The following is a 22,397-nucleotide window of genomic DNA, read 5'->3' on the forward strand; positions in this document are numbered from 1 at the left end:
ATTGAAGAATAAACAACCTGAAGCTCATCCTACACACCCTGGGGCAGGGCGCCTGTGGGTGGCCAGGCCAGGGGTGCTTAGGGGGGTGGCGTGGCCCCTGAGTACCTCACCGAGCCAGCCCTGCCTGCCTGCTTGCAGTGAACTGACCCTGTCTCACATCGGTGTGGGCGCCTCAGGCGAATGGGAGTGCTCCGTGTCCACGGTCCAGGGCAACGCCAGCAAGAAGGTGGAGATTGTGGTGCTGGAGATCTCTGCCTCCTACTGCCCAGCCGAGCGTGTCGCCAACAACCGAGGGGACTTCAGGTTCGGTGTGCTCAGCTGCCCCAGAGACCCAACAGCTTCCAACCCAGCCCCCCACCCCACCCCCAACTCCTGCATCTGAGACCTAAGGTGACCAGGGTCTCCCATCCACTCTAAGTTGGAGAAAACACTCCCTTTAGTCACTCAGCTCCAAGTCCTGCTGTTGTATTCAGAGACCTCATCTTTTGTTATAACCATCTGAAATGTGTGGTGCAGGACAGAAAGGATTTTATTTGCTTCTTTACATTAATAGTTTACAAAGCTCTCCCACTTGAATATCACATCTAATATCCCAATGGGTCTCTCAGTTAGGAAGGAGGTATGATTCTCCCCATTGTACAGCTGAGAATACTGAGGCCCAGAAAGGATAAGTGACTTGAACTTGGGACTCAAGTCCAGCCTCCATAGCACCAATGACAGCACTAGCAGAATAAATACAGCTAGAAAGTGGAGCTTGGGAACCCCTTGAAGGCCAGCCCCAAACCACTCTTCTGGATCCTTTCCTCAGAGGGTCCGGCATCACAGTTCTAAGGGGAGGGGTGGGGCCCTTGCCTTGAGGGGCCTGGGTCATTGGCAATTCCTGCCTCTGCCCCCAGGTGGCCTCGAACTCTGGCTGGCATCACAGCCTACCAGTCCTGCCTGCAGTACCCCTTCACCTCGGTGCCCCTGAGCGGGGGCACTCCGGGTACCCAGGCCTCCCGCCTGTGTGACCGAGCTGGCCGCTGGGAGCCAGGGGACTACTCCCACTGTCTGTACACCAACGACATTACCCGGGTGCTCTACACCTTCGTGCTGGTGAGGCCAGGACAGGGGGCGGTGGGCACCCCATCAGCTCCTGTTCCAGGGACCGGGAGGGGAGAAGCCTCACCATGCTCCTCTGCTCCCTGGGTGTACACCGTGAGGGGCTCTTGCTCTCCTCCTGAATCTCCTTCCAGGGGATTCAGACCGCCAAGTCCACACTCAGGAAGTGCAAGCCACCCCAGCATCTTCACCCCCCAACACAGCAAGGGCAGCCTTAAGGGGGACAGCATGAGTCAGCCACTGTGCTTCAGCCAGTGGCCTAGAAGTGGGTTGCCTTGAGTTGTGATGAGCTCACTCCTTCCTCTGCCTGCTGTCTTGGTTAGACCCAGCTGGTGGGCCAGACCCTCTCCCCAGAGCATTAGCACAGAGGAGGGGCCCCCAGGGGCAATTCTGGAGAAGGAGGAGAAAGATTGGACTATCCACTATCTTTCCCTAACGCCCCTAGATGCCCATCAACGCCTCCAACGCGCTGACCCTGGCCCACCAGCTGCGAGTGTACACGGCCGAGGCTGCCAGCTTCTCAGACATGATGGATGTAGTCTATGTGGCTCAGATGATCCAGAAATTTTTGGGTTATGTGGACCAGATCAAAGAGGTGAGATTCAACCAGGCCACTGGGGCCCCTAGAAACTTCCTGCTCCCCATTTTCTCAAGCCTCTCACACCCCAGCCCCTGGATACCAAACCCCACCCGTGTCTCAGTGACTCCCCTCGTCCCCCCCCCCCCCCAGCTGGTGGAGGTCATGGTGGACATGGCCAGCAACCTGATGCTGGTAGATGAGCACCTGCTGTGGCTGGCCCAGCGAGAGGACAAGGCCTGCAGCGGCATCGTGGGTGCCCTGGAGCGCATTGGGGGGGCTGTCTTGAGCCCCCACGCCCAGCACATCTCTGTGGTAATGTGGGTCAGCCAGGAGGGGGCTCCTGGGGGCCTGACACTGGGCGGGAACTAAGAGTCATCCCAAAGGGAAAGGCTTCTCTCAGGCAGTAAGCCCCCCAACTGTGCACCTGCCATGAGCACCGAACTTGACTAGATTCCCAGTCGTGTGGCCTCAGATCCTGAGTAGTCAGGGGCAATGAAAGAGAGGGAGGCCAGTGACACCGGGGAAGTTACGCTCAGCGTTATGGTGGGGAACCAAGTTGCCGGGAGGGGGGGGGGGGGATAGCACTGTGATGGAGTGTAGAGTAATGGAGCCTTCTGTCCCCTGAGGCGAGGGTGACATTTCCGATGGTGGGTCGTGAGCCAGTTAGCAACCACGGCAGAGCACCTACCACTTGCAGATATTGTGCTGGTCCCTCGGGAGATACAGGAGGTCAAACAGGCTGCTCTGCAGCTTAGTTAGGGAGGCAGAACAAGCCCGAGTTAAGAGGGGAGCAAGATACAAGGTGAGTGTGCATGCGTGGGAGGAAGGGCCTTAGGAGGAAGAAGGCGCCATGCCAGGGACTGGGGAGGATCCATGATGACGTAGGACTGGCCAGGCCTGGGGAAGACAGTGAGGAGTAAAGGCAGAGGGACAGGGCCTGAGCCGACAGGGACTGCGCAGTCTCAGGCAAGAGAGGCCAAACCGTATCTCAGAGGGTCGGGTGACAAGTTCCCTGTCCCTAGAACTCGAGGAACGTAGCATTGGAGGCCTACCTCATCAAGCCGCACAGCTATGTGGGCCTGACCTGCACGGCCTTCCAGAGGAGGGAGGCCGGTGTGCCCGGCGCCCGGCCCGCAGGCCTGGGCCAGAACCCCTCTCTGGAGCTGGAGCCCCTGGCTGATCAGCAGCTCCGCTTCCGCTGTACCACCGGGAGGCCCAACGTTTCGCTGTCATCCTTCCACATCAAGGTGGGCGCTGGAGCAGGGAGGACGCTATGAGGGGAGGTGCCCAGATGGGGGTGCCTGGTGAGGGTAGATGATCTGAGAGGAGACAGGACCCAGAAAAGGGGGTAGGGGAGGCAGAAGGAGGGGTAGGAAGACATCAGAGTCCCAGGATATCTGGTGTCTCTGAGGAATTCCTGTGTCCCCCCCAGAACAGCGTTGCCCTGGCCTCCATCCAGCTGCCGCCCAGTCTCTTCTCGTCCCTTCCGGCCTCCCTGGCGCCCCCAGTCTCCCCAGACTGCACCCTGCAGCTGCTCGTCTTCCGAAATGGCCGCCTCTTCCGCAGCCATGGCAACACCTCCCGCCCAGGAGCTGTGGGACCCGGCAAGAGGCGTGGGGTGGCCACCCCTGTCATCTTTGCAGGAACAAGTAAGGGGATAAACTATGGGTACCAGGTACCCAATGGGATCCCTCCGAAGTGTCTGTCCTGTGCCCCTTCATCCTGCTCTTCTTCACCTACCAGCGCCCCCTAACATCCTGGTGGAGGTGGCAGAGAATGGTGGCCCCTCACCATTTCCAAGGAGGATGGGGGACACAGACCTCCCATAAACAAAGGGGTTGGTGGAAAAAAGGTTCAGGAAGACACTGGATTTTACATCCCAGATGTGTCAGATTTCAAAAGGGCTCTAAGTACAAACCCTTGACCCACCCAGACCTCCCTCAGTCCCACCTTCCTCCAGAGTCCCCTCTTTGCCTGGGCTTTCGCTCCCTCAGCATGACCTCCTGGCCCCAGCCCTGGACTCCTCTCTGTTAGATATGTCACCACCGCACTTTTGGCACTTAGAGTGGGCCACGTCCCCGTGCTTTTATTTTCATTTATTTATTTGTTTTTAACCCTCATCCAAGGATATGTTGTTGCTTTTTATTGATTTTAGAGGAAGGGGCACACACACACACACACACACAGACAGACACACACACACATACACACCTTGATTGGGTGCCCTCTGCAGGTACCCCAAATGAGCTGGAACTTGAAATCTGGGTGTGTGCCGTGACTGGGAATCGAACCTGCCACCTTTTGGTGTACAGGACAACACCCAACCACTGAACCACACTGGCCAGGGCCCAGTGCTTTCATTTTGATTCATCCTGGTGTCTCCCCAGTGAGACTGAGGACCTGGGAGCAGGCCCACATTTGGCATCTAACTATCCACCAAGCCCAGCACACACCCAGCCCAAGGGGGTTCTGTGCCTGCTCAGCTGCTGCTTGGTTCCACCCAGCCAGCCCCACCCCCACCCCCACTCCGTGGCCTTGTGTGTGGACTTCCTCCCCCCTGTAGGTGGCTGTGGCGTGGGAAACCTGACGGAGCCCGTGGCCATTTCCCTGCGGCACTGGGCTGAGGGAGCTGAACCCGTGGCAGCTTGGTGGAGCCAGGAAGGGCCCGGCGGCGCTGGGGGCTGGAGCTCCGAAGGCTGCCAGCTCCGCTCCAGCCAGCCCAACGTCAGCTCCCTGCACTGCCAGCACCTGGGCAATGTGGCCGTACTCATGGTGAGGAGAGTAGGACTGGGGGGTGAGGGCCAGGGGACAAGGGAGGTGTGTGAGGTGGAGCTGGGGCTCTCTGATCACCCAAGGCCACAGAGAAATCAAGGACAGCAGCCTTGTCAGGCCTCAAAACTGTCAGGACTCAGGGCAATGTCCCTCTGGTCTCCCCCCCACACACACACACTTTTCATCTTCATGAGACAGGGAGGTCCTGCTTCCACTCCCAGAATGAGAGAGCGGGTCTGGCACTACCCAGCCTGGTCTTCTGAGACCCAGCCTGCAATCCCCGATGTCCAGGTTATTAAAGTGGGGAAAAATCTGGGAACATTTGTCCTTTCTGATCACCCTCCTTATTCACCCCCATTCGTTCCCTCTTCCTCACCACATGTCACACCCTGAGCAGGCATGCAGCTGTATTACAGACAGACTTTCCCCTCTCTCCTCATCTCCGGTTTCCAGGCTGGGGACCTGGAAAGTTCCTACAGAGGCAGGCAGTAGATTATTAATGCTACAAAGGCCACCTTTCTAAGTGGATATCATGGTACCTACACCTTTGTCTACGCAGATGGACTAAGCTGAGGATCAGACCGGGTTTGGGAAGAGGAAAACTGGCCTGGGGCCTGGTCAGGACTCCACAGGACAGCCCTTACCTGGCTTCCTAGTACACACTTCCTCTCCCCACTCTTCCCAGGAGCTGAGTGCCTTTCCCAGGGAGGTGGGGGCCTCGGGGGCAGGGCTGCATCCAGTCGTGTACCCCTGCACAGCCCTGCTGCTGCTCTGCCTCTTCTCCACCATCATCACCTACATCCTCAACCACAGGTGGGAGCTGTTGCAGGAAAGGAGGGTGTGGTGGGAAGGCTTGGGGGTAGGGGTGTCTCACTAAGTACTGGCAAGTGATCCTTTCCCAGGTCGGTCCACATGACTTTTCCAGGCTCTTGCCTAGCATTGCATTTTGAAGGTTCTGGGGTTGGAAAACACATTTTGTGGGTTAAGACCTGCCTTCCCTGGAGCCTCTATCACATTCCCACGTATGCATGCACACAGATACCTGCCACCCCCTCTGTGGGCCTCCCCATGGCCTTGAGCCCCCCCGGGCCTGACCTTGGGCTGGGTGGCCCATTAATTACTGTTTCTGGGGCAGCTCCATCCATGTGTCCCGGAAGGGCTGGCACATGCTGCTGAACCTGTGCTTCCACATGGCCATGACCTCCGCCGTCTTTGCAGGAGGCATCACACTCACCAACTACCAGATGGTCTGCCAGGCGGTAAGAGGAGAAGGGGCTGAGGTGGGGGTTGGAGAGCTCCAAGATTAGTGATGGCCGCCTGGGCTGTAGGGAGGGGCAGGAGAGGAAAAAGGGGACTCATGCTAATAGGCCCCAGCTCCATTGTTCTCTCTGGGTCCAGTCTTACTTGTCAGGGGAGAGGAGCATGAGAGTTAGAAGGTAAGAAGTAAGAAGCAGGAAAACTAGGAGGTGGGACTTCAAAGTGGGGAGTTGGAACCTGCAATGGAGGAGAGGTCGGGGGCGAAGCAGATAGCAGTAACTAAGTCATGGAGTCACCAGAGTGGGGGGAAAGCCTGGGGTGGACGTAGAGAGGGTAACAGCAAGGACAGACCCGGGGGAAGGTCTGCGGGAAGTTGGGGGCCGGGAAAATGGGAGGAGTGGGAGCACACTGTGGGGCTGAGGCTCTGGCCTGGCCCCAATGGAAGCAGCCCCTCCCTGGGTGTGGTAGCAGTCCCAGCCTCAGCACCTTGGTCCCGCAGGTGGGCATCACTCTGCACTACTCTTCACTGTCCACCCTGCTCTGGATGGGTGTGAAGGCCCGCGTCCTCCACAAGGAGCTCACCTGGAGGGCGCCCCCTCCCCAGGAAGGGGACTCCGCCCCGCCTGCTCCCCGCCCCATGCTCCGGTACATGCTTCCCGATACCAGCTTTGCAGGGGGGAAGGGCTCAGAGGGGGGCGTGGGACACCAAATCAACTCTCCCCGGAGGGATGCGGGGTGGGTCCAAGGTCCTGGGAGACCACTGTCCCAACGACAGAAGATGCAAGCTCTAGGTGGTGCCCGGTTGCTGAAGGTCATGTAGTGGGCACTGAGCAGGGAACCCGGAAACCCTCAAATCCTGCACTTAGAGTGAGAGAGAGGTCTGGCCTCTGTCCCTTAGAATAGTCTTGGCCAAGTCCCCTAGGGATCTCCTAAGCCTGCCTTGTAAGCGCCTTGCATCCATGGCAAAAAATCCTGACAGAATTTAAAGGGGAAAGAAGATGGGATGGAGACCCCTAGTCAAGGGTTCTGAGCACCTGGTTCCTCTCCCTTGCTCCTCCTCTCTCTGACTCCCAAAACCCATTCCTTTCCAGGTTCTATTTGATCGCTGGAGGGATCCCACTCATTATCTGCGGCATCACAGCTGCTGTCAACATTCACAACTACCGGGACCACAGCCCCTAGTGAGCACACTGCCTGCCCCAAACCTACCCACCCCAGCACCAGATGCCTTCTACTCCACTGGCAGGGGCACCTGCGAGCTCACCCAGCCAGTGACCCCGCCCAAGCCCATGCATGTTGACTAAGCCAGTCTCTGCCTGTCAACTCACTGCATCCTGTCCCCACCCACCCAGCCTCTGGACCCCGCCTCAGACTTGCTCCCTCCTCATCCACTGCCTGTGTCTCCCCTCAGCTGCTGGCTGGTGTGGCGTCCAAGCTTAGGAGCCTTCTACATCCCGGTGGCTTTGATCCTGCTGATCACCTGGATCTATTTCCTGTGTGCAGGGCTGCATCTGAGGGGTCCTCTGGCACAGAGCTCCAAGGGGGTCACGAGCAGGGGTTCCCTGGACCAAGGGGAGGAGCTGAGGGGTTCCACCAGGCTCAGGAGCAGCGGCCCCCTCCTGAGTGACTCGGGTTCCCTTCTGGCCACTGGGAGCGCAGGGGTGGTGACGCCCGGACCCCCAGAGGACGGGGACGGCCTCTATTCTCCAGGAGTCCAGCTGGGCGCGCTGGTGACCACACATTTCCTGTACCTGGCCATGTGGGCCTGCGGGGCTCTGGCCGTGTCCCAGCGCTGGCTGCCCCGGGTGGTGTGCAGCTGCCTGTACGGGGTGGCGGCCTCGGCCCTGGGCCTCTTCGTCTTCACCCACCACTGTGCCAGGCGCAGGGACGTGCGGGCCTCCTGGCGCGCCTGCTGCCCCCCTGCCTCGGCCTCGCGCGCCTCGCCCCAAGCTGTGTCCGCGGCCCCAGAGGACGGTTCCCCCGTGTTCGGAGAGGGGCCCCCTTCCCTGAAGTCATCCCCGGGCGGTAGCAGCGGCCACGCGCCGGCCCCGGGCCCCTGCAAGCTCACCAACCTGCAGCTGGCCCAGAGTCAGGCGTGCGAGGCGGGGGTGGCGGCCCGCGGGGAGGGGGAGCCAGAGCCCGTGGGCTCCCGCGGGAGCCTGGCCCCCCGTCACCCCAACAACCTGCCCCACGGGCGCCGAGTGCACAAGAGCCGGGCCAAGGGGCACCGCGCAGGGGATCCGGGCGGCAAGAACCGGCTCAAGGCGCTGCGCGGGGGCGCGGCGGCCGGGGCGCCCGAGCTGCTGTCCAGCGAGAGCGGCAGCCAGCACAACAGCCCGTCCGACAGCCACCCGGGCAGCAGCCGCCACAGCCCCGGCGCCGGCCTCCCGCCGGAGGGCGAGCCCGCGCTCACGCTGTCCGACGGCAGCGACACGAGCGCCGCGCCGCCCCCGGAGGCGGGCCGGCCGGGCCAGCGCCGCAGCGCCAGCCGCGACAACCTCAAGGGCGCGCTGGAGAAGGAGAGCCAGCGCCGCTCCTACCCGCTCAACACGGCCAGCCTGAACGGCGCCCCCAAGGGCGGCAAGTACGAGGACATCACCCTGGCGGGCGCCGAGGCGGCGGGGGGCGGCTGCATGAAGACCGGCCTCTGGAAGAGCGAGACCACCGTCTAGGTGGGCGGGTGGCACTTTAGGGCAGGCTGGCCGCCCGGACTGGTTTTCCTGGCTGCGCGGGCCCCTAAGGACGCCGATCGGTGCACCAGTCGGTGAAGTGCCGAGGGCTGCGCCGGGCTCACTAGCCTCCTCCGTCCTGAAGCTAAGGACAGCGGGCGCCTGCGCGGCTAAGAGGGCCGTGCCTCTGGGGTAGCGACAGGCAATCCCGGGGCCACTGGCAGGATACACTCTGTCCCAGCCCAGGCCAGTCTGTGCCATCCAGGGTAGGGAAGGTCCTGTCTGGATTGATGAGTACTGGGCGGACCAGCAAGCCCAGGTGGGCTCTTCCTAAGGTGCCCACATCTTGCCCACCCGCCTCTCTGGTGGTGTCAGCCCTACCTGGCAAACACAGACGGGGGCTTGGGAACAGTGTTCCCTCACCACCCTCCTCTGAAGCCGGCCTGTGCCTAGCTTCTAGGGCCTCTCCCCACCCAGTTTTTGGCTAAGTGGGGAGGCAGCCTAGATATGCCAGGTGGCCAGGACCCACTGGAGGTGACAAGGTGCTGCTTTTCAGACTATGCAGGAGGCGGAGGCGGGGCCGTGTGAAAGTCAGCCTGGGAGGTCAAGTAGGAGGGCAGGTGCACCATTAGGGAGGACGCCACCCCGTGAGTGTACACACACCACCAGCAGGGCTCGGGGTGGCACTTGGGGACAAAGCTGACCCCGCCTGGGGATAATCTGAGGGAGGAGAGAGAGAGCTTAGATCTGGGGCTGAAGTTTGCCAGGCCTTAAACCTAGTCCTACAAACAATGCCCTGAAGAGGGCTCCACCACAGGCTGCAAGTGGTGGTGAAGATGTACTTACCCGTCAACCACAAGACATGGGTCTCAGCCTCCCAACACTGGGGACTAAGGAAGATACTTCCCTCCTCCTTGAGGCCACATGGAAGAACCGTTCCAACCATTTGGCCTCTAGCCCCGTATTAGGGAGAAACTTCCAAAACAGCAGAAACATCTTCCTGCCACACAGAAGCCCAAGTCAAATCCCTCAGGGGGTGGGCAGGGTCCCTACAGTTCCCGGGGCCTTCACCTCCACTTTTAAACACCAGCACTATTTCCCCCCACCCCCCAACCTAAAAAGCAACCACCAGCCTTTTACTGCAGGACCCAGTGAAAGTGGAGGGAACCTGAAGCCTTGTGAAGAGCATCATGAAAAGGAGGCCTGGCCCAGGTCCCCTCCCAGTCCCATGTCACCCCAGCCTGATCACCAAGGTGAAAGAAGACATAGGGAGGAAAGGAAGCCCACACTCCGTGGGAGGATCCTGTTATTTATGCTTGCTGCACAGACCATATTAGACAGGAAAAAAGCTTTGTATTATTCTTCCACATATGCTGGCTGCTGTTTACATACCCTGCCAATGCCTTAGCACTGGAGAGCTTTTTGCAATACGCTGGGGAAAGGGGAGGGAGGGGATAAAAAGTGCCAAAGAAAACATGTTTTTAAAAGCTCGGGTTTTATACAATAGAATGTTTTCTAGCAGATGCCTCTTGTTTTAATATATTAAAATTTTGCAAAGCCCTTTGAGCTATAACCTTAGTCCACCCACGGTCCTTTTGTTATGAGGCAGAAGATCTCATGATACCATACACATTAACCCACCAATACCTAGGACACAGGGCCAAGAGTTGCCCAGTTCCTGCCCTGAGGGCTGGTACCATGGAAATGCCAACTGCTCCTCACCAGTAGCAAGGCCCCATGAGCGCGTTCAGTTTATCCAGTTCAGACCAGGAGCAGAAGAGAGCCCAACATCTAAGAGGAAAGCCACCCCACAGAATGTGAACATATGCAACCTGCTCTCTGGCACTAAAGGATGGGACTCTCTCCAACCCAGGGGTTCCTACAGTCGTTCTCATTTCTACTCCAGGACCTGGGCTCTGAGCTGCAGAGACAATACCTAAGGGCTTGTACACATTTATTTCTCTGGACATGACAGGTCTATTATCAAGCTGCTGTCAGAATGACGTGACCCCTGCCCCACCAAACCCACCAAGTGCATCAGGGGGGGTTAGGATTACTTGTGGCAGCTTGTCCAGCAGCTTGGGCTCTCAGAAAGTCCCGCACTTCCTGAGGGGTCCGCAAATACTGCTCTATTTCACTATCGGAAATGTTCTCATCTCCGGTGACCGTGGAGGCAGGGGGGGCGGGGCAGACCCGCTTTGGGGGCTTCAACATGCAGGGTGGGAGGAGAAGGGCAGGACTAGCTGGCCGCTTCCCCTCAGGTAACTCGGAGGCGCTATTCCCCACTTCCTCTTTTCCCTGTCCTTGCCCCGGTCCCCGTCCCTGCAGCTCCTTCTCCAGGGCCTCCACCTCTAATGTCCCTTCTCGAAAGGCTTTGCGGATCAAAGTGTGGCGGTGCTGCAGCAGGTCACTGATGTGCTTCACCACAGACCGTTTGTCCAGTTTCAGTACCTGCAGCCAGGCCAGCTGCTCAGCCATCCGCAGCAGCACAGCCAGCAGCTCCTGTAGCCGGGAGGAAGCGGGGTAGGGCAGGTCCACATTTGCCAATTTACAAAATCGGGCCAGGGAACATGTCAGACGAGCTGAGGGCTGCAGCGACTGCCAAGCCAGGAAAGCAGCAGCAGTGATGACAGGCAAGGGATGCCGCCCGGTCACCAGCCATGTCTCATCCGCCAGCTCCACCAACTGCAGTGTTCGCGACAGCATCTTCTCTTTGTCTTCCATGTATTTGGCTGGCAGCGATGGGGAGGCTTGGAAAAGTTTGAAGCTGAAATAACCAAAATGAAGGTCTTGTCTCAATGCCTATGGGGAAGAGCAGTCTGGCTCAGGATGGGCAAGGTCTTCTAGCCTCTTGGGAACACTCAAGCTTGCTGGCAGCAAGTTTCATACAGGGACTGAGAGAAGATCGGGTGAGTTTTCTGCTTGTGAGGTGAAGGGCAGGAGAATGCAGAAGGGAGCTAACGTGTGTTGAGCAACCCCCGTCAGTCATTATTCTGAGTGCTTTACAAGTGTTCTTTTACCTTCTCTACACCTTGTTATGTGCATTTATAGTTGCAAAACTTGCCCCCAGTATTCAGGTAGGAAGTAACCAAGCTGACACTGATAACCTTTGCGTTCTACTCTATTTCTCAGGAGAGAAATTAACACAGCTACTTTAAAAAAAAAAAAATTAGCTTCTATCTACAGCTCTGTTGTCTCCTAATATTCCTTCAGCTCCATTCCCAATTGATCCACACAGGCCACACACGTGAGTGGTGAAACTCAGGAGCCCTGTGCCAAGGCTAATACCTACTTTCTTACATCAGTAGGTTGCTGTGAGGGCAAAAAGATTTGAAATTATAGCATTCTAGAAATGTAAAATGGGATTAGTACAGGCACAGGAGAGGGAGAACAGATTTTTCTCCCACATCTTTTTAGATGGGCTTTGGTCAGAAAGAGACAGCCAAAGGTAAAAGGATTCAGGTCTAAGGACCCATCCCATCCCATCCCATCCCCACAACTCCCACTAGGCAGGTACCTGCTACAGTAGGTCTTCACCAGGTCTGCCAAGCACAGAGATGGCACATCCAGCCCCAGGAGCTTCACTATCTGCATGTAGGTGCCAGAAAACATATCCAAATCTGCGTACAACAGGGTGCAGATGGTCCCCATGGTCAGGGGCCAGTTATGCTGCCTACAGGTGATTAAGACACAGCACCCAACCAACACCTCCTTCTTTTGCAGCCTGGCAGCACGGATGCCAGGGTGCTGGTATGCCTTTTGGTAGTAGGCAACTGCTGTGTCCTCAAATGTTGATGGCAACTGCAGAACTCGACAGAGATCTCTCACTCGGCGGAGACCTAGGAAAACCCACAAGAGTTAGAGAGGTCAAAGGAGCTACTGTGTAGCGCCGAGCAATTTCTGCTAAACTTGCCTCTGATACAAGATGCACTACTATAGCCCTGGATGGTGTCACTCAGTTGGTTGGAGCATCATCCTGTAAACCGCAAGGTTATGGGTTCGATTCCCAACCAGGGCACATGCAGAGGCAACCGATCAATCTTTCTCTCTCTCTCTTGCTTTCCTTCCCTTCTCTCTCTCTCTCTCTCTCTCTCTCTCACTCACACACACACCACACACACACACACACACACACACACACACACAGTAGTATCTTTTTACGATGACAGGAACGACATCTGGTAAAGTTTCCTAAGGCACAAAGAAATTCGTGGAAAGAAGTCACATTTTAGCCCACCATTTTTTTGGAGGCTGGTTTGATTCAGGGCCAAGCCGAAGTTTGATCTGGATTCCTTGCATCGACCTCAAACATATCCCTGAGCAAATCCCAAACTTACACGGATTTGCTACCTCTCCGAGAACCACCCCCATCCTTTGTTGCAAATCACCATTTCCTTCTACTCTGCCTTACATGATAAGAGTTGAAATCAGGAAAAGCAAGCACATGGGCTGGACCATCAGGAGAATTTTCTTGAAAGCCACTGTGTCATACAAGGTCTGTCCTCACCTCGCTGCTGACTGCGAGTAACTTGTTCATTTTCCCCTGTGCTCCGGGAATACGCTACTTCTGTGAAAAACAAAACAAAACAGGGTTAGCCTTATTCACCAGACCCCTGCCCTCCTACCACACAGAGCCAGGGAGCAGAATGCCAATCACCAGGCATCTGCTGCCTGTCTCACAGAAGGTGCCCATCTGTGCATATTAAAGGCCCATCTGGCCGAAACCGGTTTGGCTCAGTGGATAGAGCGTCGGCCTGCGGACTGAAAGGTCCCAGGTTCGATTCCGGTCAAGGGCATGTACCTGGGTTGCAGGCATATCCCCAGTAGGAGATGTGCAGGAGGCAGCTGATCGATGTTTCTCTCTCATCGATGTTTCTAACTCTCTATTTCTCTCCCTTCCTCTCTGTAAAAAATCAATAAAATATATTTAAAAAAAAAAAAAAAGAATAAAGGCCCATCTGGTTTCCTATGCCCACAGCACTATCACATCCACAGAGACTGAGGAAGATCAGGGCTACACTAAGGCAGTTCCAAGTGTTGGGACATTTCAGTACCCGACCCACCCTCCCATACATCCAATCCAGACCGTTTCCTGGCTGCAGATTTTGAGAACTGCCCTGCTCAGGAACTTGGAAAGCAAAGGAAGCAAAAGACGTTTTCCCGGTTAGTACTAAAAACTACTTCAGGGTAATGATATGTGCTGTATTCGTAAAGAGATGACCCACAATATTCCCGCCACGACCAGCCCGGGTAAAGTGAGCAGAGCCTTGTTTCTCTTTGTTTCATTTACTGAACGTTTATGCCTGTCCGATACTGTCCTAGATGCTAGAAAAACACAGTGAAAGGCAGTCCCTAACCTTTCGAAGCTCAGTCCTACACTACAGGTCGTTTTCTCTCGTACTTAAAGGCGTAAGAGAAAAAGAGTGGACGGGAGCTAAAAGGAATCGGGTGTCAGTCCTTCCACCGCCCCGGGCTGCACCCACGGCTCGAGATGGCAAGGACGGCACGGCTACCTCGGAGGTTGCCCTCGTCGCTGAAGGTGGTGGTGAGCACGCCCTCGGTGACCACACAGCCGCAGTCCGAGCACACCAGCTGGCTCTGCGAATAGTGCGCGTCTTCCACCAGCTCAGTGGAGCCGCAGTCGGGGCAGCGGCCTCCGCCCGGCATCTCACAACCTGCCCAGCGCCGCAGAAGCTTTCTGATACCCAACAACAGCCACCGTGCGGAAGCGGCAACTAACAGGGGAACTTCCTAAGGAATGCACCTTCCTCTTCCGGTCAGCGCGGCAGCATTAACGGTAGTTCTCTTGGCTCTGCGACTGCACGCCACTTCCGGTCCGTTCCTTTGTGGAGTCGGGTGGAAACGGAAGCAAGGAGAGAAGGTTCCTGGTGTGGACTGGGTCGTTGGGTTCCCAGCTATCAGCAGTTGGTTTGAGGCAAGTCAGACAGGGCTTGAATTTGGGTGAACGTTCTGCCTACAAGAACATACATAACAAACGAGAAATTGTTGCTATCCTCAAACAAGTCTCCCTTCTAAAGTGCCAGGGGAATCTTGGATTCTCCATTCTCTCTCTCTCTCTCTCTCTCTCTCTCTCTCTCCCTCTCTCTTTAAATCCTTACCTGAATATTTTTAGAGAGGGTAAAGAGAGAGGGAAGGAACGTGACAAACATCAATGTGAGAGAAACACATTGATTGGTTGCCTCCTGCATGCACCCTGACCAGGGCCTGGGCCAGGGAGGAGCCTGCAACCCAACCAAGGTATGTGCCCTTGACCGGAATTGAACCTGGGACCCTTCAGTCCACAGGATGACACTCTATCCAGTGAGTCAAACCGGGTTCCATTTCTCTTTGGTAACAAATGTTGATTTTGGCCGTAGAACAAAGTGCCTAAAAGGGAGAGTAGTGTAGTGAGAGAGAAGGAAATTGTGTTCTGTGTTCTAGAGTGGCTTTCCCAAGCAAGTTGTTGTTCCTCTTTGCAGTCTGTTTGTGTCAACTGTAGAATGAGGGAGTAGAATTAAAATCCAGAGTGGCAAGGCAAGGCTAGGCAAGGAATGTCTCAGGGAGTTGGAGTGAAAGAATATGGAGAAGTGTGGACTTTGACAAACTGAAGAGTTCAAGAAAATTCAGATGTTTTTAAAAGTTTGAGCTAAGTTTGAGCTTTAAGTGTGGCCAGTGTTGCTCAGTGGTTTGAGGTCCTATGCACCGAAGGGTCACTGGTTCCATTCCCAGTCAGGGCCGTCAGGACACATACCAGGTTATGGGTTTGATTCCAGTCAGGACACATGTAGGAGGCAACCAATTAATGTTTGTTTGTTTTTCTCTCTCTCTCCCTCTCATTTCCTCTCTCTCTGGAATCAATGAGGGAAAAGGGGAAGGAACATACCTCAAGTAAGGGCTTGTGTTGTTTTTTTTTAAAGCTTGAGCTTTAAGATTCTTCAAGATTCTGGCTCCGAAATTCTTAGCTTGGTATAGTATAGATCAGCGAATTCCAACCTTTTTTTTTTATCTCGTGGCACACAAAGTAATTACTAAAATTCTGCAGCACACCCAAAAGTAGATTGTAATTTTTGCCAATCTGACCAAAAAAAAATGTAATTTTGATTCTTTCACACTGGACAGCTATTGTGTTGGCTGTTGTCATTTTTTAATTTGACAATCTAAGGGCAAAGAAGTCAGTGCCCCTCACTAAATAGTCAGGTATTGCTCACAACTGGCACACTGGTTGAAAAACTGCTGGTATAGATCAAAGAATCTTGAACAAAATTTTCTTATAATAAATATTAATTGCACTCTAAGAATGACTATTTTAATGCTTGGAAGTTTTAGAACCGGTTGTGTCTGAAAAATAAGAAAGTTGAATCAAATGACAAGTACAGCCAGGGCCTGTCCTAATGACTCCAAAAAAGTAGATGGGAGCCACCATAACAAGTGTGGAGTATTTCTTTTTCTCAGGCTAACAATGGAGAGTTTCAGGGAGGCCTCTGGCAATAGTACATTTGAGAAGCTGTTGTGGGCTCAATTTCAACCTTGCAGAATGAACTCATCCCTTCCCACTGAGAACAGAAATCACTGAATGGCTCCTGTGCAGAATGAATTAAAAGGTAAGGGTGTCTTGTCAGCCCCTTAACAAATAAGGGATACTCCCTTGAGGAATGAGATACAGATTACTGCAGCCTTCTTTAGAAGATTAATAAATGATTATGCATCCTAGAGCTGAAATTTTTCCAAAGAAAAATGGTGCCTCTTAGTCTGAAGAGTCAAATCTACACAATGACATGTATCCAGTGAGTCCTCATACAGAGTATTTGAGCCTCAAGAATGAGATTTCATCAGACAGAACTATAGGTTCTTTTGAAAAAAGCTATAATCAATGTCAGATATATAAAGCTTCCTCTATGCCCAATGAAACTGTGAGTTCCCTGGACTGCAATGCAGAGCAAGGGTATATATGACAAAAAATATTGCATGTTGTCTGTAATCCAAGCATTAGCCTTGGGCATTCCAAATCCATCCCCTCTCCTAGACTTCCCCACTAGTGTGATGTATGTAATGAGGATTTATTTCTGGTTGTCCAGCAGATAGATATTGAGACACACTTGCATGCTCATGTGCACACACACATCTCAGAATTTCTGAATTTGTTTTAGACAGCACAGTTGACATTCTTACTGAGGAGGGAAACATGTCCCTAAAAATAACATAATTGGCATTGAGAGTAGCTCTTTACATTATCATACAAGACCAGCATAAGACTCCTCTCAACCCTAATTTTGTGGAGATCTTGAACATAACTGCATTTTTTAGGAGTGGGGTTTTATTACAATCATGTACCCATGACAGAAGTTTTAAAATTCTACTTTCCCCCACATGACACATAGTAAAGTGGAAAGAGCTGTTTTATGATCCTCCAACCAGCAACTGTAAGGGGTGGAGGGGTGATTCTCTTTCCAGTCGCAAGTGTGTGAGAGCATAGAAGAGCCTGGGCCTCACACACTAACAGGCTGGGAGGTGGGCGGGACCAGGCCAGAAGATGGCGCACTCTACTAAGACGTATAAGTCTGGGATTCTGCACTTTCCCAAGAAGAAATCGATTTATTTAAGAAATGTATTTGCCTTCCTCTGGGAAATCAGGACAGATATGTCACCCTTGGTGCCCTTCCCACGGCTACCAATACGCCTAAGAGTTACCATCATTCAATGAGAGTAATTGTCTGTTTAACAGATGTTCCTCAAACCCTTCTCCCCCGCCCCCCATCTGTGAAACTGGAGCCATGTTTCTTATCTCTGAATCACCAGTGCTCACATGGTACCTGACACACAGGCTCTTAGAATGCTGAATGCCCAGAACGGGCTGGACTTGAGCAGGAAGCTACTGTGGAGGGGAGGCTGTTGGAAAGGCCAACCCAGCCACGGTTCAGGTGGGAAATACTGACCTTTGGCCAGAGCTCTTCCTAGAGAGGAGACCAAAGAGGAAGGCACTGATGGTGTGGGACCCGGAGGAAGCTCTCCACCAGTCAGTCCTCCCTCGGTGAGAGGTGTGCATTCTACATTCTAGTTAGTTGTTTACCTGTCGGACTTTCCTTTTGGTTGCAAGTCTCTGAGGAAATGATCTGGCTTTTTCATCCCTGTGTCCTGGGAACACCTCCTAGAGCGAGGGCTGGCACTCAGTTAAGAGCTGTTCAACTCCTGTCAGGAGCCACACATAGACTTTCTCAGAGGCAGGATCGTTCCAATCCAGAGCAAGTAACCAGGGGGGTTGGGCAGCCTCACCCCTGGGCTCCTCCCAGCTCAGTTGACTGAAATGTCACTCCATACCAGTTTCACTCTGAGCCCCGAGGACGCTCTCTTCTCTCTCCCACTAAGCCTGGCAGTGGCGCAGGCCTGCGATCCTTTCTTTCCCTTTCCACCACCTCGGCTCTGCAGTGGACAGTCACTCTTCTCCAGCACTCACAGGGGACAGCCACAGCACACAGCGTGGCCAGGATTTCCTAGATCCTGGCACCAAATAACTTTCCTCACTCATATTCACTTTTCCTTTTTGCATTATTTATTCTGTGACTCCAAGACACTTCCCTCTCCTGGGATGAAGATTAATGATTTCAATTTCTCAAACTCCTAAGAACACAGGCATCTGATAACTCTAAGGAGGTGGACACAGGCCCACATCGCTGCACAGACTGAGAGCACGGACATCAGTCACCTTACCTGGAACTGCCCTCCTCAAGGAGCCTGTCTGTGGCCTCATCTGGCCTCATCCATATGGTCTCCATTATCTCTGCCTGCTCCAACCCTCCAGGATTCCAAGTGAATCTGAACATTATCTCCTTGGCTCCACAGTGATCCTAGACTAGGGGTCAGGAAACTTTCTATAAAGAGCCAACTAGAAAATATTTAGGTTTGGCAGACGATAAAGTCTCTGTTGCAAGAACTCTAGGCTGTTGTTGTAACGTGGAAATGGTCATAGACAAGGATGTAAACAAATAAGCATGACTGTATGCCAATAAAACTGTGGACACTGAAATTTGAATTCCTTGTAATTTTCATGTAGCTTCATTTTAATTTTTTACAATCATTTTAAAAAAATATAAAAATACCCAGCCTTGTGTTGTTGACTGTGGTTATGATTCTGAGTATTAGATCTCTAGTTATTATTTAAGTTGAGGGGAAAAAAAAGTAAAAATCATTCTTGGCTTGATGGCTGTACAAAAACAGGAAACAGGCCATATTTGCTGCCCCCTGTCCCACATCTCCAGGTCAGACACATGCGTCCCAGTTCTTTCTGAACTACTCCCTGTCTGACCCTTGGCAAACTAAAGTCCTGATGCCTCTCTAGGACTCATCCGCATAATGGAGATCTTATCTTCCTTGATGAGAATTAGAAACAGCAGCGTCAGTGCCTGGGGAACAGTAGGAACTCAGTACACGGGCCTTCCTTTTGCAGTCAAGTTTCAGCCTAAAGTGAGCATTTGATATGCAAGGACAGAAGCAGCTTTCTCTCCCTCTGTGAGAGCCTATCACTGTCACCAAGGTGCCTATTTCCAGGGCTCAGGATACACGTGCCCGTGTGAAATAGCTGAATGTAAAAAGGCTAAGTGAGGACATTCTCCCTCAGGAGACTTTGTGGCTTTGAGATATGCTGGCCCCACAGGGCTCAAGGAAGCCAATTTTGAACGTGGAGTGACAGCTCCTGTCCTCCCAGCAGGGGGAAGACTGTGGATCGCAAAAGATGTTAACTGATGCGAAGCCTCAGGCATGGGATCCATTTGCTTAGAGACTAGGTTCCAGGGCTAAGGGAGCCCATGCTGCTGACGCCTTGGCTAAGGTTCAAGAGTGGTAACAACACCCTGTAAGTGACAGTTTTCCATGAGGGCGGGGGACAGGGTGCCCACCACCACCACCACCCTCCCACCCTCCTCCCCAGCAAATCCTCATTCTGGTTCACAGGGGGCTGTGATGATGAGCTGAGCAGGAAGTGATGCGGAAGTGACCTACATCATCTTTGCAGTTGCTGCAGCTCTTCTGTGGTGAGGGTGGTTAGCTGGACCTATTCTCCCCCGAATCACTATCGGTCCCTGTTGCAGATTATCTAAAGGCATGCAGAAATGTTCTGAGCAGTCTGTACTGTGTGTTCTCATTGTGAACAAAAGGGGCCACATGCTGACCTGACAAGCTCAGGGGAGACCTGCATGCAGTCTTGCAAACTCAGAGACCTAAAGTAACCACAAAGGATGGTCTGAAATTAAACTTTAACTAAAAGCAGTTATGGTGGGCAATTCCGTCCTAGGCCAGTATCTTCACTGACAAGGTCAACCTTTACCTTAACTGAGCCTATCTGTCTTTTTGCATCTATAACATACCCTTGAAATGTCTGGGTAACTTGTAACTTCCCTTTTTCTGGAGCCCCTGGGGCACAACCAAATATGTTGGGCGCCAGGACAGATAACTACAAATTCCTTCATTATCATGTTAATTGTTCCTGCACCCACCTAAGTATGTGTCCATCATTTTACTTTTCCTCCAATCCCAGGGGTTTCCCTGCTTCGATTTATCCCTCCTCCTTAATCTATCACCAATGAATTTCATGTAACCCACCTATGTCCCTCCTTTGATTGCAATGTATAAATACAAATGTGACCCCGCCATTCTCCGGAGCATTATCTCAATTCGTTGAGGTTCTGCTTCCGGGCATATGTCGACAGTTTGGCTCAAATAAACTCACAAAAATTCTTTACAGGTTTCAAAGGTTTTTTTACGTTAACATTACCTTCATTTAAAAATGTACCTATTTGTATGAGGGGAAAATGCTGGACAGCAAATCAAAATAACAGTGTTACCTCTTGGGAGGTAATTTAGGATTTCTCTCTCCCCGCTCCAACCCCCCAAGAATGAGCAGGTATAGCATTAGAGAAATCTACAGACCAAGGGGGTGGCTAGGGGTGGATGTGCTTAGTGATCAGTGGGAACTCAGTAAATGGGCCTTCCCTTTGCAGTCAAGGTTTAGCCTGAAGTGAGCTCTTGATATGCAAGGACAGAAGCAGCTTTCTCTCCCTCTGTGAGAGCCTATGGTCCCTGCAGCGGGCCAAGATGTGGGGTGTGTCATAGAGAAGGGATCAGAGATGTCCCATTCTCTGGAGTAGAAAGGGCATTGGGACCCCTGGGCACCAGGCAAGGTAGCTGCAGTAGGAATCCAGGTGAGAGATTCTCAGAGGGTGAGAAACACTGGTCACCCCCAAGGGAAGTTGGCCAGGAAGACAAGAAATTTTTATTGTGCCCCTACTAAACTACAGACACAAAATCTTTAACAGGTAGTACCATTTTATTTAGTGTTGTAGGAAATTTTAGGTTACTTCTTACAAACAAAATCAGAAGATTCAAAATTCCCAAAGTAACAAAGCAGGAAATAACTCTATAATCCAAAAACACTGGACGATCCTTCAAGAGTCGGAGGGAGGAAGAGGTCAGGTTTGTAGCTCACATAACAGATACCGAGAAACCGCAGGGTTGAGGTTGGCATGGATACTAGGAGATTATGTTCTCCACCTAAGACAATTAATCTTTCAGCCTTGAGCGATTATTTATTTGTAGTTCTAAAAAAAGAAAAAAGAGTCAAGTGGGAGAGGGACCCAGTGAGGAAAGATCCTGCACAATTTAACATTAAATAGCCACTGGCCTTCAATACAGTATGTGGCTGAGTGTCATGGACCTTCCTCCCTTGATGCCCTTTTGAGCTCCCACTATTAGCAAAGCTGGAACCACACACATGTATCGCATTGGTTCATGCATATGTGCACACACCCTTCCACTCGGGTCAACAGCTGTTCCGCATGGCAAAGGGCACACTTTCTTGCTTCTCCAGTCTGCTACCCTGATGAGGTTAACATGCAGGGATAAAAGGGAAGGGCAGGACACCTGTCAAAGTCCAAGGAATGAGATGATATGAAACAACCAAGCAAAGAGTTGACATCTTATTCATGGGGCTGACCTCCAGCTGAAATTCATTGCAAGGTGTTTGCTTTTAATCAGATGCTTCCCTAAAGTACTGACTGTTCTTTCCGGAGGCAACTAGGCAAGGCCAAGAAGGCAGCTGCCCCTGCTGCTCCAGAGTACAGCCTCCTCCCGGGGCCTGTCAGGTAGGGTAGCATTCACAGCAGCTAGAGGCAGGTCCCAGTCCTGTAGAGATGGGCACAGGCCTTCAGACATGTGCCAGGTATCGGAGTCCAGCGCTCCAACTCACCACTGCCCTGCTAATGGCTCAGAGCAGGTTAAAGCTTTTCTTAGATAAATTCTCCCTCCAAGTAGAGTCCTCAAGGACAGTCATTAAAGAGTGACCTTCAGGCTATCTATTTTGGAGAGGGACAAGAATGCTATCAATTGAATTTTTCCCCCAGCAGTGGTAGAAACCAGACACCCTTGAAGTAAATTGTCCTTCATTCTCCAGATTTCCCAAGTGGCATATCAGAGCACAGGAATTCACTCCTCCACCCAGTGCCCCTCTCAAACACTGACCAAGATACATACTGAGGTCCTTGCAGCAACCTCCAAGCCAACCCCTCCTGAACAGTGCAGGTCTCCACACCAGACCTTCAGAAGAGAAACCATTCAGAACTCACCTGCCCCCCCGGGGGCACTTGGGTTATCACAGTCAAAACACATTTATATCAAGTAAAAAACATGTCATGGAACAAATATATACATGTACATTTTCAGAGTTCAAGTGGATATATAGTTCTCTTTGTAGGTATGTACATAAATGTCATAGCACTACAAAAATACAAGGCATCTGAGAAGTTTACAGTGGTCCCCAGTACTGTAGGAGAGTGTTAAATACAATAGCTATAGGTAGTTAAAAACTAATCAGATAAATCAAGTTACAGTATCATCCTTCAGATTAAAGTGCTCCAATATAACTAAGGTTGCAGCAGACATGACCCAGAAAGGAATTCTGCTGCCAGCAATCTTGCCTCTTAACCTCAATATAACAAGAACATGCGAAGAAGAGATTCCCAATTTAATACCGG

At 52.7% G+C, this 22,397-nt stretch overlaps 3 protein-coding genes across 4 annotated transcripts in view; 1 reads left to right on the plus strand and 2 right to left on the minus strand.

The window, feature by feature from the left end:
- The window catches only part of ADGRA2 (adhesion G protein-coupled receptor A2), a 34,757-nt gene extending 25,199 nt beyond the window's left edge, over positions 1–9,558 (plus strand). The window contains exons 8-19 of the mRNA XM_036299311.1: positions 139–303; positions 897–1,095; positions 1,547–1,696; positions 1,832–1,993; positions 2,704–2,928; positions 3,114–3,330; positions 4,245–4,453; positions 5,139–5,266; positions 5,589–5,712; positions 6,210–6,355; positions 6,802–6,891; positions 7,122–9,558. Of these exons, the coding sequence (XP_036155204.1) occupies positions 139–303; positions 897–1,095; positions 1,547–1,696; positions 1,832–1,993; positions 2,704–2,928; positions 3,114–3,330; positions 4,245–4,453; positions 5,139–5,266; positions 5,589–5,712; positions 6,210–6,355; positions 6,802–6,891; positions 7,122–8,382 (3,076 nt within the window). The 3' untranslated portion in view covers positions 8,383–9,558. The remainder of the gene's footprint in view (positions 1–138; positions 304–896; positions 1,096–1,546; positions 1,697–1,831; positions 1,994–2,703; positions 2,929–3,113; positions 3,331–4,244; positions 4,454–5,138; positions 5,267–5,588; positions 5,713–6,209; positions 6,356–6,801; positions 6,892–7,121) is intronic.
- Positions 9,559–9,855: 297 nt separating this feature from the next.
- On the minus strand, positions 9,856–14,083 carry BRF2 (BRF2 RNA polymerase III transcription initiation factor subunit). Its single transcript, XM_036299315.1, has 4 exons — positions 13,893–14,083; positions 12,887–12,946; positions 11,897–12,218; positions 9,856–11,146 (listed from the first exon to the last, which is right to left on the minus strand). The coding sequence occupies exons 1-4, from the start codon at positions 14,044–14,046 to the stop codon at positions 10,417–10,419; spliced, it is 1,266 nt and encodes a 421-aa protein (XP_036155208.1). The 5' UTR covers positions 14,047–14,083; the 3' UTR covers positions 9,856–10,416.
- A 130-nt stretch (positions 14,084–14,213) lies between these two features.
- Positions 14,214–22,397, minus strand: part of RAB11FIP1 (RAB11 family interacting protein 1) — a 36,758-nt gene continuing 28,574 nt past the window's right edge. Inside the window, exon 7 of one of the 2 annotated variants that reach the window (XM_036299313.1) lies at positions 14,214–14,353. The gene's annotated coding sequence lies outside the window, so the exon portion shown is untranslated. Of the gene's footprint in view, positions 14,354–20,676; positions 20,967–22,397 lie in introns of those variants that run through there. The other variant, XM_036299312.1, reaches the window with a different exon arrangement.

This window comes from Myotis myotis, unplaced genomic scaffold (assembly GCF_014108235.1).
Source record: "Myotis myotis isolate mMyoMyo1 unplaced genomic scaffold, mMyoMyo1.p scaffold_m19_p_3, whole genome shotgun sequence".
NCBI lineage: Eukaryota > Metazoa > Chordata > Mammalia > Chiroptera > Vespertilionidae > Myotis > Myotis myotis.

Coding starts and splice junctions, on each gene's coding strand:
- BRF2 (XM_036299315.1), bottom strand. CDS start 14,046: ATGCCGGGCGGAGGCCGCTGCCCCGACTGCGGCTCCACTGAGCTGGTG. Junction 12,219..12,886: donor TACTCGCAGTCAGCAGCGAG/GTGAGGACAGAC, acceptor GGGTTTTCCTAG/GTCTCCGCCGAGTGAGAGAT. Junction 11,147..11,896: donor GTGAAGACCTACTGTAGCAG/GTACCTGCCTAG, acceptor TGGTTATTTCAG/CTTCAAACTTTTCCAAGCCT.